The 17428-nt window shown below is 55.7% G+C and overlaps 2 protein-coding genes across 3 annotated transcripts; one reads left to right on the forward strand and one right to left on the reverse strand.

Moving 5' to 3' along the window:
- Positions 1 to 354: 354 nt before the first annotated feature.
- LOC118990207 (chromosome alignment-maintaining phosphoprotein 1-like) lies at positions 355 to 1116 on the reverse strand. Its single transcript, XM_037050717.1, has 2 exons — positions 1039 to 1116; positions 355 to 784 (listed from the first exon to the last, which is right to left on the reverse strand). The coding sequence occupies exon 2, from the start codon at positions 762 to 764 to the stop codon at positions 375 to 377; it is 390 nt and encodes a 129-aa protein (XP_036906612.1). The 5' UTR covers positions 765 to 784; positions 1039 to 1116; the 3' UTR covers positions 355 to 374.
- DENND4B (DENN domain containing 4B) lies at positions 588 to 15739 on the forward strand. 2 transcript variants are annotated; one of them, XM_037050713.1, is made up of 28 exons: positions 588 to 670; positions 2554 to 2893; positions 3506 to 3758; positions 4013 to 4082; positions 4277 to 4446; positions 4519 to 4763; positions 5199 to 5265; positions 5361 to 5419; positions 5599 to 5743; positions 6018 to 6193; positions 6342 to 6442; positions 6820 to 7035; positions 7555 to 7700; positions 8042 to 8181; positions 8272 to 8398; positions 9035 to 9241; positions 9577 to 9705; positions 10675 to 10873; positions 11098 to 11265; positions 11513 to 11901; positions 12061 to 12183; positions 12388 to 12557; positions 12640 to 12781; positions 12982 to 13218; positions 14174 to 14291; positions 14379 to 14544; positions 14633 to 14697; positions 14800 to 15739. In XM_037050713.1, exons 2-28 carry the CDS (start codon positions 2577 to 2579, stop codon positions 14943 to 14945), a joined length of 4491 nt encoding a protein of 1496 aa, XP_036906608.1. In that variant the 5' UTR covers positions 588 to 670; positions 2554 to 2576; the 3' UTR covers positions 14946 to 15739. The 2 variants fall into 2 exon arrangements, with proteins under 2 accessions (XP_036906608.1, XP_036906607.1); XM_037050712.1 differs by lacking the exon at positions 588 to 670 and adding an exon at positions 764 to 1762.
- Positions 15740 to 17428: the final 1689 nt, after the last annotated feature.

Here is a 17428-nt window from a genome sequence, read left to right on the forward strand (position 1 = left end):
CTTAGGCCCAAAGGGAATGCAGTGTGCCCTAAACCTGGAAGTAGAAGGAGCCACCTGGGTGTCCTCTTGCCTGGACCTTCAGGCCCTTCCCCCAGGCATGCATGTCTAACTAGGAGCGTGCCTTGGACTTTATTAAAGGGCTGCCCCATCAGTGTCCCGCTGCACCATCTGAGTGGTGAGAAGCTCCTTGGGTGCAAGGGGCCCTCCCAGCCGCCAGGGGTCGCGCTGCAGGGCGCTGGGCAGGCATCGCCAGGGTCACGGCCACAGGCCCAGGAGAGCGTGCGGGGAGCAGCTGTGCCCGCAGTCCTTGAGGGTGGCGTGGGGTGGGGTGGGGGTGGTGGAGAAAGCGGGGCACGCAAAGAAGCACTCAGCCCTCAGCTCAGCAGGAGCTGGGAGAAGCGCAGAGTCCAAGCGAGTTGCACGGCAGCACAGTCCCCTGCGTGGCGCAGCAGCGGGGACGCAGGGATCACTCGGATTTCCATCCACCGCGCCTCGGCGCCCTCGGCTGCCTCTCCTTCCTTCCCTGGCCGCCCCGAAGGGAGTGGCGCCCAAGTCGGGTGCGCCATGTCCGGGGCCGGGTAGCCCGTCGTCCGCTGTCCGCCGGCCCGCCAGCCCACCCTCCGAGCCGCCCGCAGCGGGCCGGCCGGCCAGGGAGTCGCAGGGCAGGCAGGTAGGGGCCGGACCGGGCGGGGCAGCGGGCGGGGAAGGAAGGGAGTGGGTGCGGGGCGGGGGAGGTCCCCCAGCTGTTCTCTGGCGTGGCACATCTGGTTCCGGTTCCTCTCTCCTGAGGAAGTGAAAGTGGAGGGGAGTTCTGCGTCAGGAACCCTGCAACCCCTTGCTCCTGCGGGTCTGAAGCCGGGGCACCCCTCCCTCCCTCTCGGGTCACGCGGCGGCTGTTGCTGCTGCCGTCACGTTGCCTGTGGACTGGTGCTCCTGCCCCTTTCTCAGCTCTTCTCTGCGCGCCCTCTGCCCCAGCCCGAACTTCCCGTCGCCTAGCTTGCAGGTGTTGGGACCCCGAGTGGCTCCCATGCCCCTTACCTTTCCCAGGGAGCAAGGGGTGCCTTGTGCAGGGTTCTTTCCTGGCTGATTGAGGGAGGCTCTGATGCACAGGTCCTGCACAAGTTTGGGGCCACCCACTGGCCACTCAACTCGGCCCACTAAGGGTGTCTGCCTGCTGCCTGGGGGACATGGGGGACATAAGTCGCCCATTCGCCTGTAGTGAGTGAGGGATGAGGTTGTGCCCCGAGCTAAATTAGGAGGCTGACGGTGACTCCTGGCTTCACCTTCCAGACCTGGAGGCTAAATTTAGCTAGAGTTGTATATGTGTGTGTCCGTGGGCGCGTGCTTGCGTGTCCAGGGGCCAAGTTGAGAGAGAGCAACCTTGTTTTATGAGACTCCCTTGCTCCCCGTTCTCTGTGTAAGGGTGGGAGGTTAAGTAGGACTATACATCCTGGAGCCATTCTGAGCCTCCTCTACTTTGCTCGGGGTCCTTTAGTTTGAGGTTCCACTTGGCATGATGCTGCTGTGTTGGCACCTTCAACAGAACCCCCCCCCACACACCCATGGGCTGACTTCCGCTGAGCTGCGCCGAGCTGCAGCTTCCCCTCCACTGTTCCAGGAAGTCACCTCCCTTCTCCGAAACACCCCCACTGATCCCGTCCTCTGCTGCAAGCCACCCACCAAGCTCTTTCCTAGCTTCTGCATCTTTGGGCTCCCCAGGACCCTTGGGCTCCTGCTGTGTGGGGTTGGGCCATGGAGGCAGGTGAGAACTCATTTACTGAACACCAGCTGTGGGCCTGTTCATTTCTGGGCGCTGTGGAGGAGGGCATGGGGATGGCAGGGCTGTCTCCCACAACCGCTTTTGTCCTCACTGCGTATACTGAGGTGGATGGGCATTTTTGCGGGGGGGGGGGGTGTTTGTTTTTTGGAGTATTTTTGGGGGGTTAGTGGAATTAGGTGAGGAAAAAAGACACTTGAGTCTGGTGAAAGGACACCAAAGCTTGGGTTTTGTGGGCTTTCTGGACACTTGTGGGGACATCACAAAAACCTCGACGTGGGCTCTTTAAGAACATTAGCTGGCCCATGCAGTTCTTATGATGTCATAACTAGGATAAGAAAGTCAGAAACCCTTAAAAAGACTGTGAGGTTGGCATGATGTCATGACCAAAATTAACGATGCAGTTAATCAGAAAAGACTGTGACCTGTTACAATTCTGTATGGGTAGGGGATGGAGGGGGTGGTCTTTAAAAGGGCTACAGGATTAAAGTGATGTCAGAGCCTAGGTTAGCTGTGTGCAGTGGAGTGGAGTTTGGGTTCTTTACTTTGGGAAAGGTCTAGTCCCATCAAGAGAGGGTCCTGGTCTCTTTAAGGAGCTGTGGTGGACTCTGAGGGCCTGATGATGTCATAGGTGGGAGAGTTCGGGATTGGCTGGCCACTGATACTGCCTTCCCTTGAAAGGACTAGGAAGAGGAGGGGAGCAAGAGGAGCACCCCCGGTTGCCATGGCAACACCAGCCTTCCTTTCTTCATCTCTCCCCTATTTGACCATTCCAGATGCAGTGAGTGAGGGGGGGGCCATGGCAGAGGAGCGGCCCCCCCGGCTGGTGGATTACTTCGTGATAGCTGGACTTGCAGGGAATGGAGCACCCATCCCTGAGGAAACATGGGTTCCTGGACCCAGTGGGCCCCTGCGCCCTCCCCGACCAGCTGAGCCCATCACAGATGTGGCAGTCATCGCTAGGGCACTGGGCGAGGAGGTGCCCCAGGGCTACACATGCATCCAGGCCTCTGCAGGGGGTCACCCCTTGGAACTCAGTGCTGGACTTCTGGGTGGAACTCAACCCGTCATCTGCTACCGCAGAGGCCGTGACAAGCCCCCCCTTGTGGAGTTAGGGTGCGTGTTCCTGCCTGTACTGGCACTAGGGAAGACTGGGAGGGACTGGGGTGTGGCAAGGAGAGGTAGGGGTGTGGGAAGATGAAGGATGGGCAATGGGAATGGGAATGAGCTGGCTAGAGGCCAGGGAGAAGGGACTAAGGTTGTATCTAGTTAATCCTCACACCGAGATTCGGGTTCGGTACCTGTGTTGGTGTTGCTACTTGCTAGCTGTGTGATCTTGGGCAGGGTTTGAGCCCCTCTGGGCTTGTTTCCTCCACTGTGAAGTGGGGAAAATTATCTTCCTCATAGGGTGGTTGAGAAGATTAAAGGAGATCATCCATAAAAGGGGCTTAGCACAGTCAGTAAATGATAACTTTTTTCTTAGCATTTATTAGTGACTATGAGAGCCATGGACCGCTCGAGTCGTAGTTGCTGATCAAGGAAAGACAAGGGCGGAAGAGGGGACACAGGGTTCTGGAGGGCAGGTGCAGCAGCGAGTGAGCTCTGTGGTCAGCGTTTGATGAGGCTGAGGGTACAAGGCAGGTGGGCAGACCAAAGAGGTAGATCTGGCAGGGCTGGGGTCTTTCTGCTCTGCCCCCAATTTGACATCTCTCTGCTCTCTGTGCCAAGGGTGTTGTATGAAGGAAAGGAACGTCCCAAGCCTGGTTTTCAAGTACTAGACACGACACCCTACAGCCACTCAGCTAACCTGGCCCCTCCAGGCCCTGGGCACCCTCGAACCTACCTCACTTACCGGCGGGCAGCAGAAGGGGCAGGGCTGCATGCCTTGGGCATCACTGACCTCTGCCTGGTACTGCCTAGCAAGGGTGAGGGCACTCCTCACACTTACTGCCGACTGCCCCGCAACCTCAACCCTGGCATGGTGAGTGGAGCTGGGGCCAAGGGCTGATACCTGCACCACCCTGGCATGAGGGTGCGGACACTGGGCACAAAGGGTACTCGAGGCCCAAGGCCTCTGATGGCAGGCATGGGCCCAGGGGGGTGACTCTGGCCTTGGGGGACTGGGATTAGTGGGAATTCTAAAGACAAAATACCGCTGGGGGGTGGTGGAGAAAGTGGGCTCCAGAAACCTTTGTTAGCTGTGTATCTGCTTGTCTCTTGCCATTTCTGGGGCAGTGGGGCCCAGCAGTGTACCTGTGCTACAAGGTGGGCCTGGCCAAGGCCAACACGCTTGTGTATGAGGCAGGTGAGTTGCCCTCTTGTTCCTCTAACCCCTTAGCCCTCCATGTCCCTCTGCCCTGGTGCCTCTTGGCTGGCACCTTCACTGTCCCCAGAAATCCCCTGGGTCTCTTGGCCCTTCTCTGGGATCCCTGGTTCCTTCCTCTGGAACCTGATGGACCCTCCTCCTTTTGGGTGCTCCCCACTCTGTGGAGGGTGCAGAGCTACTGGGCCGCTACCCAGAGGAGGACAATGAAGCCTTTCCGCTGCCTGAGTCAGTGCCCGTGTTCTGCCTGCCCATGGGGGCCACTATTGAGTGCTGGCCTGCCCAGACCAAGTACCCGGTGCCTGTCTTCTCCACCTTTGTGCTGACGGGTGCAGCTGGTGATAAGGTGAGTGTGTGGAATGTGGGAAGGGGCCCGAGCTGTGCAGGGCTCGCCTGACCACTTCTCTGTCCCCACCAGGTGTACGGTGCTGCCCTGCAGTTCTATGAGGCATTTCCGCGGGCCAGGCTGTCTGAGCGGCAATCACGGGCCCTGGGCCTGCTGAGCGCTGTGGAACGAGGCCGGACGTTGGGAGGGCGAGCGGTGCGCAGCCGGCGTGCCATTGCTGTGTTGTCCCGCTGGCCTGCCTTCCCCGCCTTCCGCGCCTTCCTCACCTTTCTCTACCGCTACTCCGTCTCTGGCCCCCACGGCCTGCCCTTGGAAGCGTGAGCATGGCTTCCCTGAATCTGGGAAGGAGTCTGAGGAGGTCGGGAGGCCAGGAGAGATGGAGGAGATTAGGATGGAGTGGAATGGGTCTCTGCGTGGGGTAGGTGGGCAGAGGAACGGGAGGCAGGGCTGGAGCGTGTGTTTGTTCCACGCTGCAAAAGCACCAATAACTGAGGGGAAGAGGAGCCTGAAATCCAGTCTACACTTGCTGGCTTGAGTCCTGACAAGGAGTTGTGCATGCTTAGAGGGGATCTCTTTTCTCATTCGCATGAAGTTTGTATGTAGTGACAGCTCTGATGGCTGATGCAAGTCTCAAGAACTCCATTCCTAGGAATTGAGTTCTTGGGGACAGATGACCCAGTAAAGGGAATGTGATGGTAGAATAGGGATGGATTGGGGAATCTGCCTCTGACTGGCGTCCCTCTCTCCCCCAGGCACATCTCCCATTTCATTCACAACGTCCCCTTCCCTTCCCCACAGAGACCCCGCATTCTGGTGCAGGTGAGGGCTGAGGCCAGGCTGGGGCTGGATGGGCGGAGGGCAGTTGGCAGGAGCTAGCCTCCCTTACAGTGACCTGTGGTTCTTCTGCCTCCCAGATGTCTCCCTATGACAATCTGCTCCTCTGCCAGCCTGTGTCCTCACCCCTCCCCCTCAGGTATGTGCCCAGGTTGGGAGGAACTGATGATCCAGGACGTGGTAGGTGCCAGGCAGGTGGGCACAGCTGTTGTGACCTGTGCAGGCTGGGTCCACGTGGTGTCTGTGCTCAGCAACTAGGAGAGGGTTTCAGGGTCTCCTGGTGACTTGTTCCCCCTACTTTGGTATTGTTGCCCACAGTGGTGCCAGCTTTCTGCAGCTGCTGCAGAGCCTGGGCCCTGAGTTGGCCATCACGCTGCTGCTGGCTGTGCTCACAGAGCACAAACTACTAGTCCATTCACTGCGTCCAGACCTGCTCACCAGCGTCTGTGAGGCCCTCGTCTCTGTGAGTGCCCCCTTGCCCAGTCACCCTCCCCCAGAATGTTTTCTTGGGTTACCCTGTCCCTCCCCAGACTCTTTCTTGGGTGGGTTCCTCAGCCTTCTCCCTGGGCACAGTGTTCAGGGACATTAGCTTCCATTAGGGGCTCTTCTTTGGAGCCCACCTCCAACAGTGTCTCTCAACAGGCACTGCTCACCCCCAGTTAGTGACTCCCTGTCTCCTGTGCACCCCCCCACTGCCCCAGCCCCTGCTCACTGCCCCTCACTCCCTGGTGCTCCAGATGACCTTCCCGCTGCAGTGGCAGTGCCCCTACATTCCTCTGTGCCCGCTGGTGCTGGCTGATGTGCTGAGCGCTCCCGTGCCCTTCATCGTGGGCATCCACTCCAGCTACTTCGATCTGCATGACCCACCTTCTGATGTCATCTGTGTTGATCTTGACACCAACACGTTATTCCAGTAAGAGGGCTGTTCTCGTTCAGGGGTCTGCAGGGAGGAGGCATGAGGGACGGTGTATAGAGTGGCACCTTTTCAAAGGAGCCTCAAACAAAAAGTGGGGGAGGCTGGTGAGGAACCCCATGGCCCTTTCTTCCCACTTCTCTAATAGGACTGAAGAAAAGAAGCCTCTCTCCCCTCGGACCTTGCCCCGCAGACCCTACAAGGTCCTGCTGGCTACACTGACAAACCTGTACCAGCAGCTGGATCAGAGTGAGAAGACTGGGTGGGAGGCTGGAAACTCACTGACCCTAAGCCTCCAGTTTGGGGAGAGGCCCGTGGAGAGCTAGACCTTACCTGAGGGGGTTAGAGGAGTTAGGATTTCATGTGGTGGAAGTGAAGGAAATTCAAATTCTAGTTTAAGCAAGAGGGAGGGGCATACAATATTAATATTCCTGAATATGCTGGAAAAGACCAGCTTGTCATTGCAGAGGCTTGAAACTGACCTCAGGGTAATTTCAGTCAATATTGGTGCCAAGTCAGTTAGCAGCTGGAGGTGGTCCAGCAGCGGTGGAGACTTGCATGCAGAGCAGGGTTGGGGCTAGCCCTGAGGAGGCCGGCCCTGAGTCTCAGGCTACCATGATCTCCAGCATACACTGGTCCCGAGGAGGAGGCGTCCCTGGAGTTCCTGCTGACAGACTACGAGGCTGTGTGCGGCCGCCGAGCCAGGCTGGAGCGTGAAGTCCAGGGGGCCTTCCTTCGCTTCATGTCCTGTCTGCTCAAGGGCTACCGGGACTTCCTGCGTCCACTCACTGAGCCACCCTCTGAGGGGGTTCGGGATGTTGATAACCTCTTCTTCCTGCAGGGTAAAGAGGGCCTGTCTCTGCTTGGGGAGGTTATACTGGGGCGGGGGGGCAGGGGCCCGGGGTAACTGGAGACCACTCAGTTGCTTGTTCTTTCACTCAGTGGACATTTTTATGAGTACCAGCTTTGTACCATACACTCTTCTGGGCTTTGAGGGAGTAAGGGTGCAAAGAGGAATCAGCTGAGGCCCTGGTGCCTTGGGCTTGGGGTGGGCACAGGGAGTCCTGTGGTGAGCTACCCCCATGGTCAGAGCTCTCTTCAGGGACACTGGTCTTGAAGAAACCCCGGTCTGAGGGAGTGGGTACAGATGGCCAAAAGGGATTCCATGGGACCATGGTGCTTGGGGAGCTCAACCTCAGCTTGGAATGGAGTGTAGTAGGGCCAGACAGGCTGAAGAGAGGATGGCTTTGATGGCCTTGGATGCCAGGTGGGCATGGAGCCAGGAGAGGGCTTCGGAAGGGTGTGGCTGTGCTGAGAAGCCTGGTAACCTTCCTCCCCTCCCCCATTCTCATTCCCTTCAGGCTTCCTCAAGTCCCGGGAGCGCTCTAGCCACAAGTTGTACTCTCAGCTGCTGCACACGCAGATGTTCTCGCAGTTCATCGAGGAATGCTCGTTTGGCTCTGCCCGGCATGCTGCCCTTGAATTCTTTGACTCTTGCGTTGACAAGGTTTTGAGCATTGTCACTTCTCTTGTGCCCATTGCCATCTGCTCTTCTGGCTGTCTCTGTTACCCTAGGACCACTACAAACACAACTCTGACTTATCTGTGACAGGGATGGCGCCCCTGGAGTTATTCAGTACACAGCCGGTGCGGCCACATGTGGCTGCTTTATATTCATCTCGTCTTTCTAGATTCCATCCCCCAGCTGTACCTCTGGGACCTTGGTGGTCTCAGCACGCTTACTCCTTCCCCATGGATGTGCTTTCTGGGGAGATGCCACCTTGCGCACACCCTGACCCTGCTCCACACCCATGTCTTGATGCCTAGTCTCTTACCATCCTGCTCCAGGTCCACCCAGAGCAGGAGAAGCCTGAGCCAACACCCTTGGTGGAGCTGGAGGAGCTGTCAGGAAGTGAACTCACCGTCTTTATCACACCTCCTGAGGAGCCCCCTGTGCCAGAGGGCAGTGAACCCTCTCCCCAGTACTGGTGAGAGCTGTTCGTACCCTCACTTGTTCCAGGGCCACACAGGCTAGCTCAGTGCTGACTGCTTCTGATGTTGCCTCTCCGCCCCTCCAGCTATGATGGATTTCCAGAGCTACGGGCCGAGCTGTTTGAGTCTCCCCAGGAGCAACCCGGGGCTCTGCCTGTGCCAGGCCTGTCCCGGAGTGCCCCTAGCAGCCCTGCCCCTCGCCGTACCAAACAGGTAACCAGCAGGTGCCCCTCAAAGGCACCTGGCTCAGCCGAGGGCTGCTGCTTCAGCTTCTTCATGTGCCAAATGCATGTACTAGTACCTATCCCATAGGTTATTAGGGAGTTTATGTATGCCCGACACGGAAAACATAGCTATTGTCACCATTGGCATCACCATCATTGTCTTTGTCTTCTGAGCGCTCTGGGAGTCCGGGGGTATGTTGCCTCTTCAGGGCATCTGCCCATGCTCATGGGCTGGGCCTCACAGTCCAGGGCTCAGGGCTGAAACCTGTATGAGCAGCAGCCCTCCAAACATAGCCCCTTCTTTAGGGAGGGGGCTGCATCTCGCACACCATTTTAAAAAATCTTATTTTATGTTTTTATTTCTAGAGAGAGGGGAAGGGAGGAAAAAAGAGAGGGAGAGAAATATCAATGATTGAACATCGACCCGTTGCCTCTTGCATGTCCCCAATGGGGAACCTGGCCCGCAACCCAGGCATATGCCCTGACAGGGAATCGAAAAAAATGACCTTTCAGTTCGCAAGTCGGTGCTCAACCCACTGAGTCACACCAGCCAGGGCTTGCACACCTTAAGACCTGCCCTGCCCGAGCATTGTACTCATCCAGGTGTGTCCCCTGCCCCACCTAGGAGATGAAGGTCGCGCAGCGGGTGGCGCAGAAGTCTGCAGTAGTGCCCGAGCTGTGGGCCCGGTGCCTGCTGGGACACTGCTATGGGCTGTGGTTCCTGTGTTTGCCTGCCTACGTGCGATCAGCACCCTCTCGGGTGCAGGCACTACACACGGCCTACCACGTGCTCCGCCAGATGGAGAATCACAAGGTGGTGCTGCCTGATGAGGTGGGTACCTGTCTTCAGTCTCAGGGTGCTTGTGGGTGCTATTGACAGGGAGACTCACTAGAAACCTGGAAAGGCAGATGGAGAGCGTGGGCACAAGCCCTGGAGTTGGCAGGTGCTCCGTAACATTTATTGAGTGAATGAGCATGATCAGGGGACAGCAGCAGGGACTGGAGGGTGGCAGGGTCAGCAGGAGCAGAGGGTGGCTCTCAGGCAGCCTCAGGGGCCGCCAGTGAAGCCAGAGGCAAGTGAAGCCTGTGAGAACCGGAGAGGCTGGAAAGATGCTTGGTGAGACTTGAGGGAGTGAGTCCCCTCATCCTGTACCTCTGCTGGACCAGGTGTGCTACCGGGTGCTGATGCAGCTCTGCTCGCACTACGGGCAGCCTGTGCTGTCTGTGCGAGTCATGCTGGAGATGCGGCAGGCGGGCATCGTGCCCAACACCATCACCTATGGCTACTACAACAAGGTACCACGTTTGGGGCTAGGGTGGGGCAGGGGCACGTGCCAGGTGTGTGTGGGGAGGATGCTGCTCCCTGAAGCCTGCTTCTCTCCCCTCTTGCTGGTGATTGGACCTGTGCAATGCACTGGGTCCCGTAAGCATTGTTGTCTGTGCGCCCCTGCAGTGTCTTAGCATCTACCTTGGGTTTTCTCACACTTGGCTGCCTTGTGTCTCACAACAGCCCTGGCGAGGGTGGGCAAGTACTGGACAGTGTTAGCCAGTGGGCCAGCATGCATTTCACACCACTTTACCTTCACCACAGGCTTGACAGGTGGAGGAGTTATCCTCATCTTTTAGATGAGGAGATGGGGTTGCAGAGTTTGCAACTCGTCCAAGGCCCCACAGTTAGGGAGGTCAGATATGAACAAAGGCATATTGCTGTCTCCTGAATTCAGGTCCTTAACTGTGACATTAAACGGCCTCCTATTTTTTATTTTTTAATATTTTTATTTATTTATTTTTAGAGAGAGGGGAAGGCATGGAGAAGGAGAGGGAGAGAAAGATCAATGTGTGGCTGCCTCTCAAGCATCCCATACTGGGGACCTGGCCTGTGACCCAGGCACGTGCCCTGACTGGGAATTGAACCAGTGACCCTTGGCACTCAAACCACTGAGACACACCAGCCAGGGCTGCCTTCTGTTTTTTCAGATGAGGAAACTAATGACCAAAAAGAGTGAAATTATTTCTTCAAAGCCACTTAGGTCATAAGTAGTAGAGTCTGGAAACTGCTTCTGGCTTCCTCTGTGCCCCTCTCAGAGGTGGCTACTGCCAACCGCCTCTTCTGGGCTTTTGTTTCCGACTGAGCCATTGGCAGGACCGTCTCAGGCAGTAGATCCGGAGGGGAAAGTGGTCCCTGAGGCTCCAGGACAAGAGATAGGTGTCAGGCTAGGATTGCGTGTGAAAGTAGGCCATATTGATGGGCACTGTGCTTGGCAGGCTGTGCTGGAAAGCAAGTGGCCATCTGGTACACCGGGTGGGCGCCTGCGCTGGGCCAAACTTCGGAATGTTGTCCTGGGGGCCGCTCAGTTTCGCCAGCCCTTGAGAGAACGGCAGCGGCAGCAGCAGCAGCAACAGCAGCAGCAGCAGAAACAGCAGCAACAGGCAGCAGCACAAGAGGCAGGCAGTTCCCAGACAGGTGGGCAGGGATTGGTGACCCCGGCGAGGAGAGTCATGGAGAGTAGAGTGGGTAGTGTTTGGCACTGGGTGTTCTGGGGATGGATCAACTACACTTGGCTGGTAACAAGAGATGAAGTTCTGCAAGGAACCTTACAAACATAGGTCCATGTGAGGAGTTCTGTTTGAGAATAGAGGGCTGCGTTTCTAGCTGGCTGCTTTTCAGTCCTTCCCTGTTTTTTACAGGACCCTCTCTGGAGCGCCTCTCCCTTACCCGCCCCCTTCATCGCCAGACTACTTGGGCTGGGCGAAGCCTGCGGGACCCAGCCTCACCCACAGGGCGCCTGGTGAAGAGTGGCAGCCTGGGTAGTGCCCGAGGTGCACAGCCCACTGTGGAGGCTGGTGTGGCCCACAGTGAGTGCTCTTGACTGGCCAGTACCCCAGTCGGCTTTCCTAACCATTTGCCAGTGAGAGAGAAGACAAGAGCCAGAATGGAGGGTGACCATTCTGATGGGGACTGCAGACTCTGAGGGAATCTTGCCCACAATGCCATCATAATGGGGGTCGTGATGCCAGAGTTTGTGCAGCCAGGAACTGTGTTTACTTAATTTCTGGAGGAGGGGCTGGGCTTTACCTTCCCTGCTTTTCTCCTGCCCTACAGTGATAGAGGCCTTGGGGGTACTGGAGCCCCAGGGATCACCTGCGCACTGGCATGATGGAAGCCTCTCAGACCTGAGCCTGGCCGGGGAGGAGCTGGCAGCTGGAGGCAGCCCTGGGGACTCAGGCTTAGCCCTGAGCACCCAGTCTGCTGAAGCCCCAGAAGGGCTACGTGGACGTTCGGCCAAAGCTAGCAGGCGTCAGGAGGAGGCCAGCACCCCACGACGCGGGCTGGGTGCCCGCCTCCAACAATTGCTCACTCCTTCCCGACGCTCCTCTGCCTCTCGTGTTGCCCCACCTGAGCTGCCCTCCGACCTGCCGCCCCCATCTCGCCGCAGCCCCATGGATAGCCTCCTGCACCCTCGGGAGCGCCCTGGATCCACTGCCTCTGAGGTAGCCAGCAAGGGGAGAGTCCAGACACTTAAGCACCCATGGGCTTGGGTGGGAGCATTGCCAACCGCGTCCTGAGGGGTGGTTGAAGTGAGCACCCTGCGTGAAGAGGAGCATGTAGACCAAGGGATTGGCCGACCAGGCTTTCTTGTGTCATGGCAGAGCTCCGCCTCTCTAGGCAGTGAGTGGGACCTCTCAGAATCTTCTGTCAGCAGCCTGAGCCTTCGTCGTTCCTCCGAGCGCCTCACTGAAACCCCTGGATCCTTCCAGCCACCTTCCCTGGAAGTGAGGATAACCTCCCACACAGATGTGCTGGAATATACCCCCCCCACACACACACACACCATTCACTCTGTCAAAGGCAGGGCCTGGGAGGAGGTGGAAGGAGGCTTGGCTGGGATTTGGAGGTAGAGGGACTCGGGAGAGAGCCTCTGCTCCTGAGCCAGCAGGCCAAGTGGGGCTTGCTTCCTGGGATCTTTCTGCCTACAGATTCTGCTGTCTAGCTGCTCCTTGTGCCGTGCCTGTGACTCGCTGGTATACGATGAGGAGATCATGGCTGGCTGGGCACCCGATGACTCCAACCTCAACACAACCTGCCCCTTCTGTGCCTGTCCCTTTGTGCCCCTGCTCAGCGTCCAGACTCTTGATTTCCGCCCCAGGTGCCCAGAGCAGGGCAAGTGCTTTGGGTGGGACAGGGATGTGGAGGTTCAAGGTCTGACCCCTCCTGTTATCCCCCTGCAGTGTCCCCAGCCCTAAGCCTGCTCCTGCTGGTGCCTGTGGCAGCAAAGATGCTCCTGACCCTGGGGGCCCAGGCCCTGTGCTCAGTGATCGCAGGCTCTGCCTTGCCCTGGATGAGCCCCAGCTCTGCAATGGGCACATGGGGGTAAGGGCTGGGCCAGAGGGGCATGAAGAATGGGTATGTGTTGCCCTGTGGGGGGTCTCCAGTGGTGATGGGCAGAGATGGACACTGAGGGCAAGGGGCATCCCAGAAGATCCTGGACATGTGACTCAGTGGGAAGCATGGCTCTGAGGATGGGGCTATGGCACATAGCCCTCTACTGCCCCCCCATTTGTGCCCAACAGGGTGCCTCCCGGAGGGTCGAGGGTGGGGCGTGGGCATACCTGAGCCCCCTGGTGCTGCGTAAAGAGCTGGAGTCACTGGTAGAGAATGAGGGCAGTGAAGTGCTGGCGTTGCCTGAGCTGCCTGCTGCCCACCCCATTATCTTCTGGAACCTTCTGTGGTATTTCCAGCGGCTGCGCCTGCCCAGTATTCTGCCATGCCTGGTGCTGGCCTCCTGCGATGGGCCCTCAACCTCCCAGGTCAGTGTCCTCATGTGGTCCCTGCTTCCTGAGTGTTTCCCTCGTCATCTCCCAGCTGCCTGTCTCGCAGTCCTCTGTGACCTTGGTACTGGAGAAAGAGTGCATGCTTTGGAGTGGGGTGTACTTGGTCTTACTCCTCACCCTTTTACTTCACTCCTGAGCCTTGATTTTCTCATCTATAAAATGGCATGAGTGTTCCCCTCATAGGGCTGTTGTTAGACACCCTGTGTTATACCTAGAACTCAGTGATTCATCAATGTCTGTCTGCACATTTCACCAACACTTACTGAGCGCCATTAGATCCCAGGCACAGTTTTGGGGTTTTTTTTGTGTTTTTTTTTAAAGATTTTATTTATTTATCTTTAGAGGGGAAGGAGAGAGGGAGAGAAGCATCAATGTACGGTTGCCTTTCATGCGTCCCCTGCTGGGAACTGACCTGCAGGGAACTGGCCTGCAACCCAGGCATGTGCCCTGACTGGGAATCGAACCGCAATCCTCTGGTTTGCAGGCCTGTGCTCAATCCACTGAGCTACACCAGTCAGGGCCTTTTTAAAAAGATTTTATTTATTTATCTTTAGAGGGGAAGAGAAGGAGCGAAGGGGAGAAACATCAATGTATGGTTGCCTCTCATGGGTCCCCCACTGGGAACTGGCCTGCAACCCAGGCATGTGCCCTGACTGAGAATCGAACCGTGATCCTTTGGTTCACAGGCCCCCGCTCAATCCACTGAGCTACAACAGCCAGGGCCCAGGCACAGTTTTTAGGTACTAGGAATATAGTAGGTTACAGGAAAACATGCTTGTTCTCGAGGAGTTTGCATTCTCATGGCGGGTGAGAGTTCCTTTCCCTCCTCTCTTTGGCTGTCTTGTGATATCCCTGTGTCTTTTGGAACATCACCTGTCCATGTCCTATTCTCCACGAGTTTCACTGTTTCCTTTTTCTTGGACTCCTGCAGGCCCCGTCTCCTTGGCTAATGCCTGATCCAGCGTCTGTGCAGGTGCGGCTGCTGTGGGATGTCCTGACCCCTGACCCCAATAGCTGCCCCCCTCTCTATGTGCTCTGGAGGGTCCACAGTGAGTCTTGTATTTGGCCTAGGGTGGGAAGGAGTGGGTCCCATGCCCAGAGAGCTCACTAATCCTGGTTACCTTCCTTTCACCCAGGCCAGATCCCCCAACGGGTGGCATGGCCAGGCCCAGTGCCTGCATCCCTGAGCCTGGATTTGCTGGAGTCGGTGCTGCGTTATGTTGGTCTGAATGAGGTGCACAAGGCTATAGGGCTCCTGCTAGAAACTCTAGGACCCCCTCCCACAGGCCTGCACCTGCAGAGGTATGGGGCTTCCATCGGGGAGTTTGCTGCCCTGTGCTGTGCTCTCCCTCCCCTTTCTGTTGCTCACGCCCTTCTTCCTCCACTCCAGGGGCATCTACCGTGAGATCTTATTCCTGACGATGGCTGCTATGGGCAAGGACCACGTGGATATAGGTGAGGGTGCAAGGAGTTGCACTGGGGCGGGGGGGAGTTTAGGAATCTGGGGCCAGGTGTGGGAGGTTGGAATTCTTATATGTTGATCTCCCTCTTCCCTAGCATCCTTTGACAAGAGGTACAAGTCTGCCTTTAACAAGCTGGCCAGCAGCATGAGCAAGGAGGAGCTGAGGCAGCGGCGGGCACAGATGCCCACCCCAAAGGCCATTGATTGCCGAAAATATTTTGGAGCACCTCTGGAATGCTAGGGATTGTTAAACTTCCCCCTCCAGCCTGGGGTGGGGAGGTAAGAGAGAAAGAATTCTAGAGATAATCTGCTTCCCTGTTCCTTTCAGAGAGGAGTGGGGAATAGCCTGGGAGACATGCCCAGCCATAGGCTCCAAGTTGGGGCAGCAGGAAGAGGGACCCACTATTACCAAAAGTCACAATTCCTGTCTCCATCCTGCCCACCTAGCTCATGCTGATGTTGGAGGAGGCCTGGGGGCAGTTGGCACAGCTCTGTTTCTCCCCGTCCTATACTAGGAACTCCAACCAGGGTACCCACAGGTCTGTACCGCCCTGGTCATTTTACAAGTTTTTGTTTTAAAAAACAACTAGAAAGATACAGAGCTCCTGAGCCTTTGCCTTGAGTGGGAGGGAAGGATAGTATTCCCCATCAGTGATGGACCCTCTATGTTGGAATTGCTGAAGGAGTCCAAGGCTCTCAATGCCTTTCTACCTTAGAGTTTGAATTTTATTTTAACTTATTTATTCTGGAGACACAGCCCCCTTGCTTATAAGATTATTATGAATGGTGAAAATGAGAAGGGAAATGGGGCACCATGGTTCAGTGGTTTGCAGCTCTTTAAACGTCAGGAGTTGGGAGCTAGAGGAGTCCCAAACTCCCCTTAGAAGAACTGGTGTCCCTTCTAGTCCTAATCCTTCTTGTCCACTCCACCTGGGGAATGCCTCACCCATCCAGGGCCCTGGTTGTGCAATAAGGATTATTCCTTGCAAAGTTTTGTTGGATGTAAATAGAATAAAGGCTGCTTCTGTCTTTTTCCTTCTGCCTCCTGTTTCCTGAGTCTGGGATCATGAAGGGGATACCTCTTTTTTTTTCCACCCTGGTTATACATCCTCCACGTTTCCACTCCTTGTAGTCTTCAGGCACACCCTGCTTTCCCTGACCAGGTCTGCTACTGGTCCCTTGAGGCACAAGGAGTTCTCAGAGCAGGAGAGGGGTGAATCTGGTGCTGGCTATGGTGGTGCCAGTCTGTGTGGCACTTCCAGCCCTCCCATACAATCACCCCCTTGTCCCTCATCTGTACCCCACACAAAGGCTTCATTCTCTGGGGGCCCTGAGCTCATCCCTGCCTTCTTTGCACTCCCCAACCTTCCCCCTCCCAACTTCCCCAGTACCTCCACAGGGATGATAACGCTCTCCCCAATAGTTGGTGTTGGTGGCCCTCATGCATCCTGGGAGCCCTGGCATGGCTCCCAGGATGCATGAGGTTGTTCTCCTAGGTTGTTCTAGCTGGGAAAAGTACTTCTCCAACCAGGGCCTCAGCTTGGGGACAGTGTCAGGAAGGTAGAGACAAGGATTAAGGGGCTCACTGCATGTGGGAATCAGGGACATAGGCATCCTTTTTCTAATCCCTTTGGCCCACTCAGAATCCTCTTTTTCTTTCCTGTATAATAAAATAGACACAAAAACAACTCCTTACAGAGCAGCAAAACCAATTACCAGCAGGGAATTAACCAGTGAAACCGAAATGCCCTGGGGAAGGAGGGTGGGGGTGTCAATGGAGGAAATAACTTACAGGAGCCTTTGGTGCACATTCCTGGGGGTGAGATCAGTGGATGAAGAGGAAAATACTACTTCTGAATTCTGGGACCTTCAAGCCAGAGGACCCTGCACCACACTGTCTTGAGCATGGTAGGACACTTTTCCAGGGTCCTAGAGAAGCTGTGCAGGAGGGAAGCAGGGGCTTAAGAAATGCCACCTATTTTGCCAGGGACTAGGAAATGCCTTCTTCAGAGAGAGCCCACATGTCACCCCAGGTTCTAATCAGACCTCATTACCCAGAATCAATTTCTCCCTCTATCATTCTCAAGGATCTTCTGTAAGGAAGCCGCTGCCTTCCTAAAATCCTAAGTTTCTGTTGAGTGTAACGTACCCAGCAACATGCTAAACCATTTGTCATTGGAGAGAATTTTAGGGTCGATTCCCTACCTTAATAGACCATACAATCTTACTGGTATAGAGTGCTTCTTGGTTCATGAACATTAATGAAAATCAACTCTGCTTCTAGCTTATGTTTCTCATTTTGGGGCCTCCTTCTAGAGGTCTACAGTCAAATGTGCAGAACTGTAGAATTCTTTAACTGCAAGATATGAGTATTTGAGAATTCCAGTAATAAAGTACTCGCCATGGCATCTGTTATCCCTCTGTTTTGTAGCTTAGGGAGCTGTATAAGGGGAAGGATATGCACATACTACCTAGCCCAATTTCTCTTCCCAGTCTTCATAGGCTTGAGTATGAAAATTTTTAGTTAAATCTTGTCTTTGCCACTTACTAATTTTTTATATCTGACAAGTCACCGTATTTTTTGGTCCATAAGACACATCTAGGTTTTAGAGGAGGAAAATAGGAAAAAATTTTTGAAGCAAAAAAAATGTGGTAAAATATTTAATAACATAAATAACATAGTATTTCACCAATGTAAATGTAAACAGAACTCACCAGCAGCAT

This window comes from Sturnira hondurensis, unplaced genomic scaffold, assembly GCF_014824575.4.
Source record: "Sturnira hondurensis isolate 20B ecotype Veracruz unplaced genomic scaffold, ASM1482457v3 Scaffold0006829, whole genome shotgun sequence".
NCBI classification, from domain to species: domain Eukaryota; kingdom Metazoa; phylum Chordata; class Mammalia; order Chiroptera; family Phyllostomidae; genus Sturnira; species Sturnira hondurensis.

Coding starts and splice junctions, on each gene's coding strand:
- DENND4B (XM_037050712.1), top strand. Junction 4,764..5,198: donor CACGGCCTGCCCTTGGAAGC/GTGAGCATGGCT, acceptor TCTCTCCCCCAG/GCACATCTCCCATTTCATTC. Junction 14,292..14,378: donor TGTGCTCTGGAGGGTCCACA/GTGAGTCTTGTA, acceptor CCTTTCACCCAG/GCCAGATCCCCCAACGGGTG.
- LOC118990207 (XM_037050717.1), bottom strand. CDS start 764: ATGTGCCACGCCAGAGAACAGCTGGGGGACCTCCCCCGCCCCGCACCC.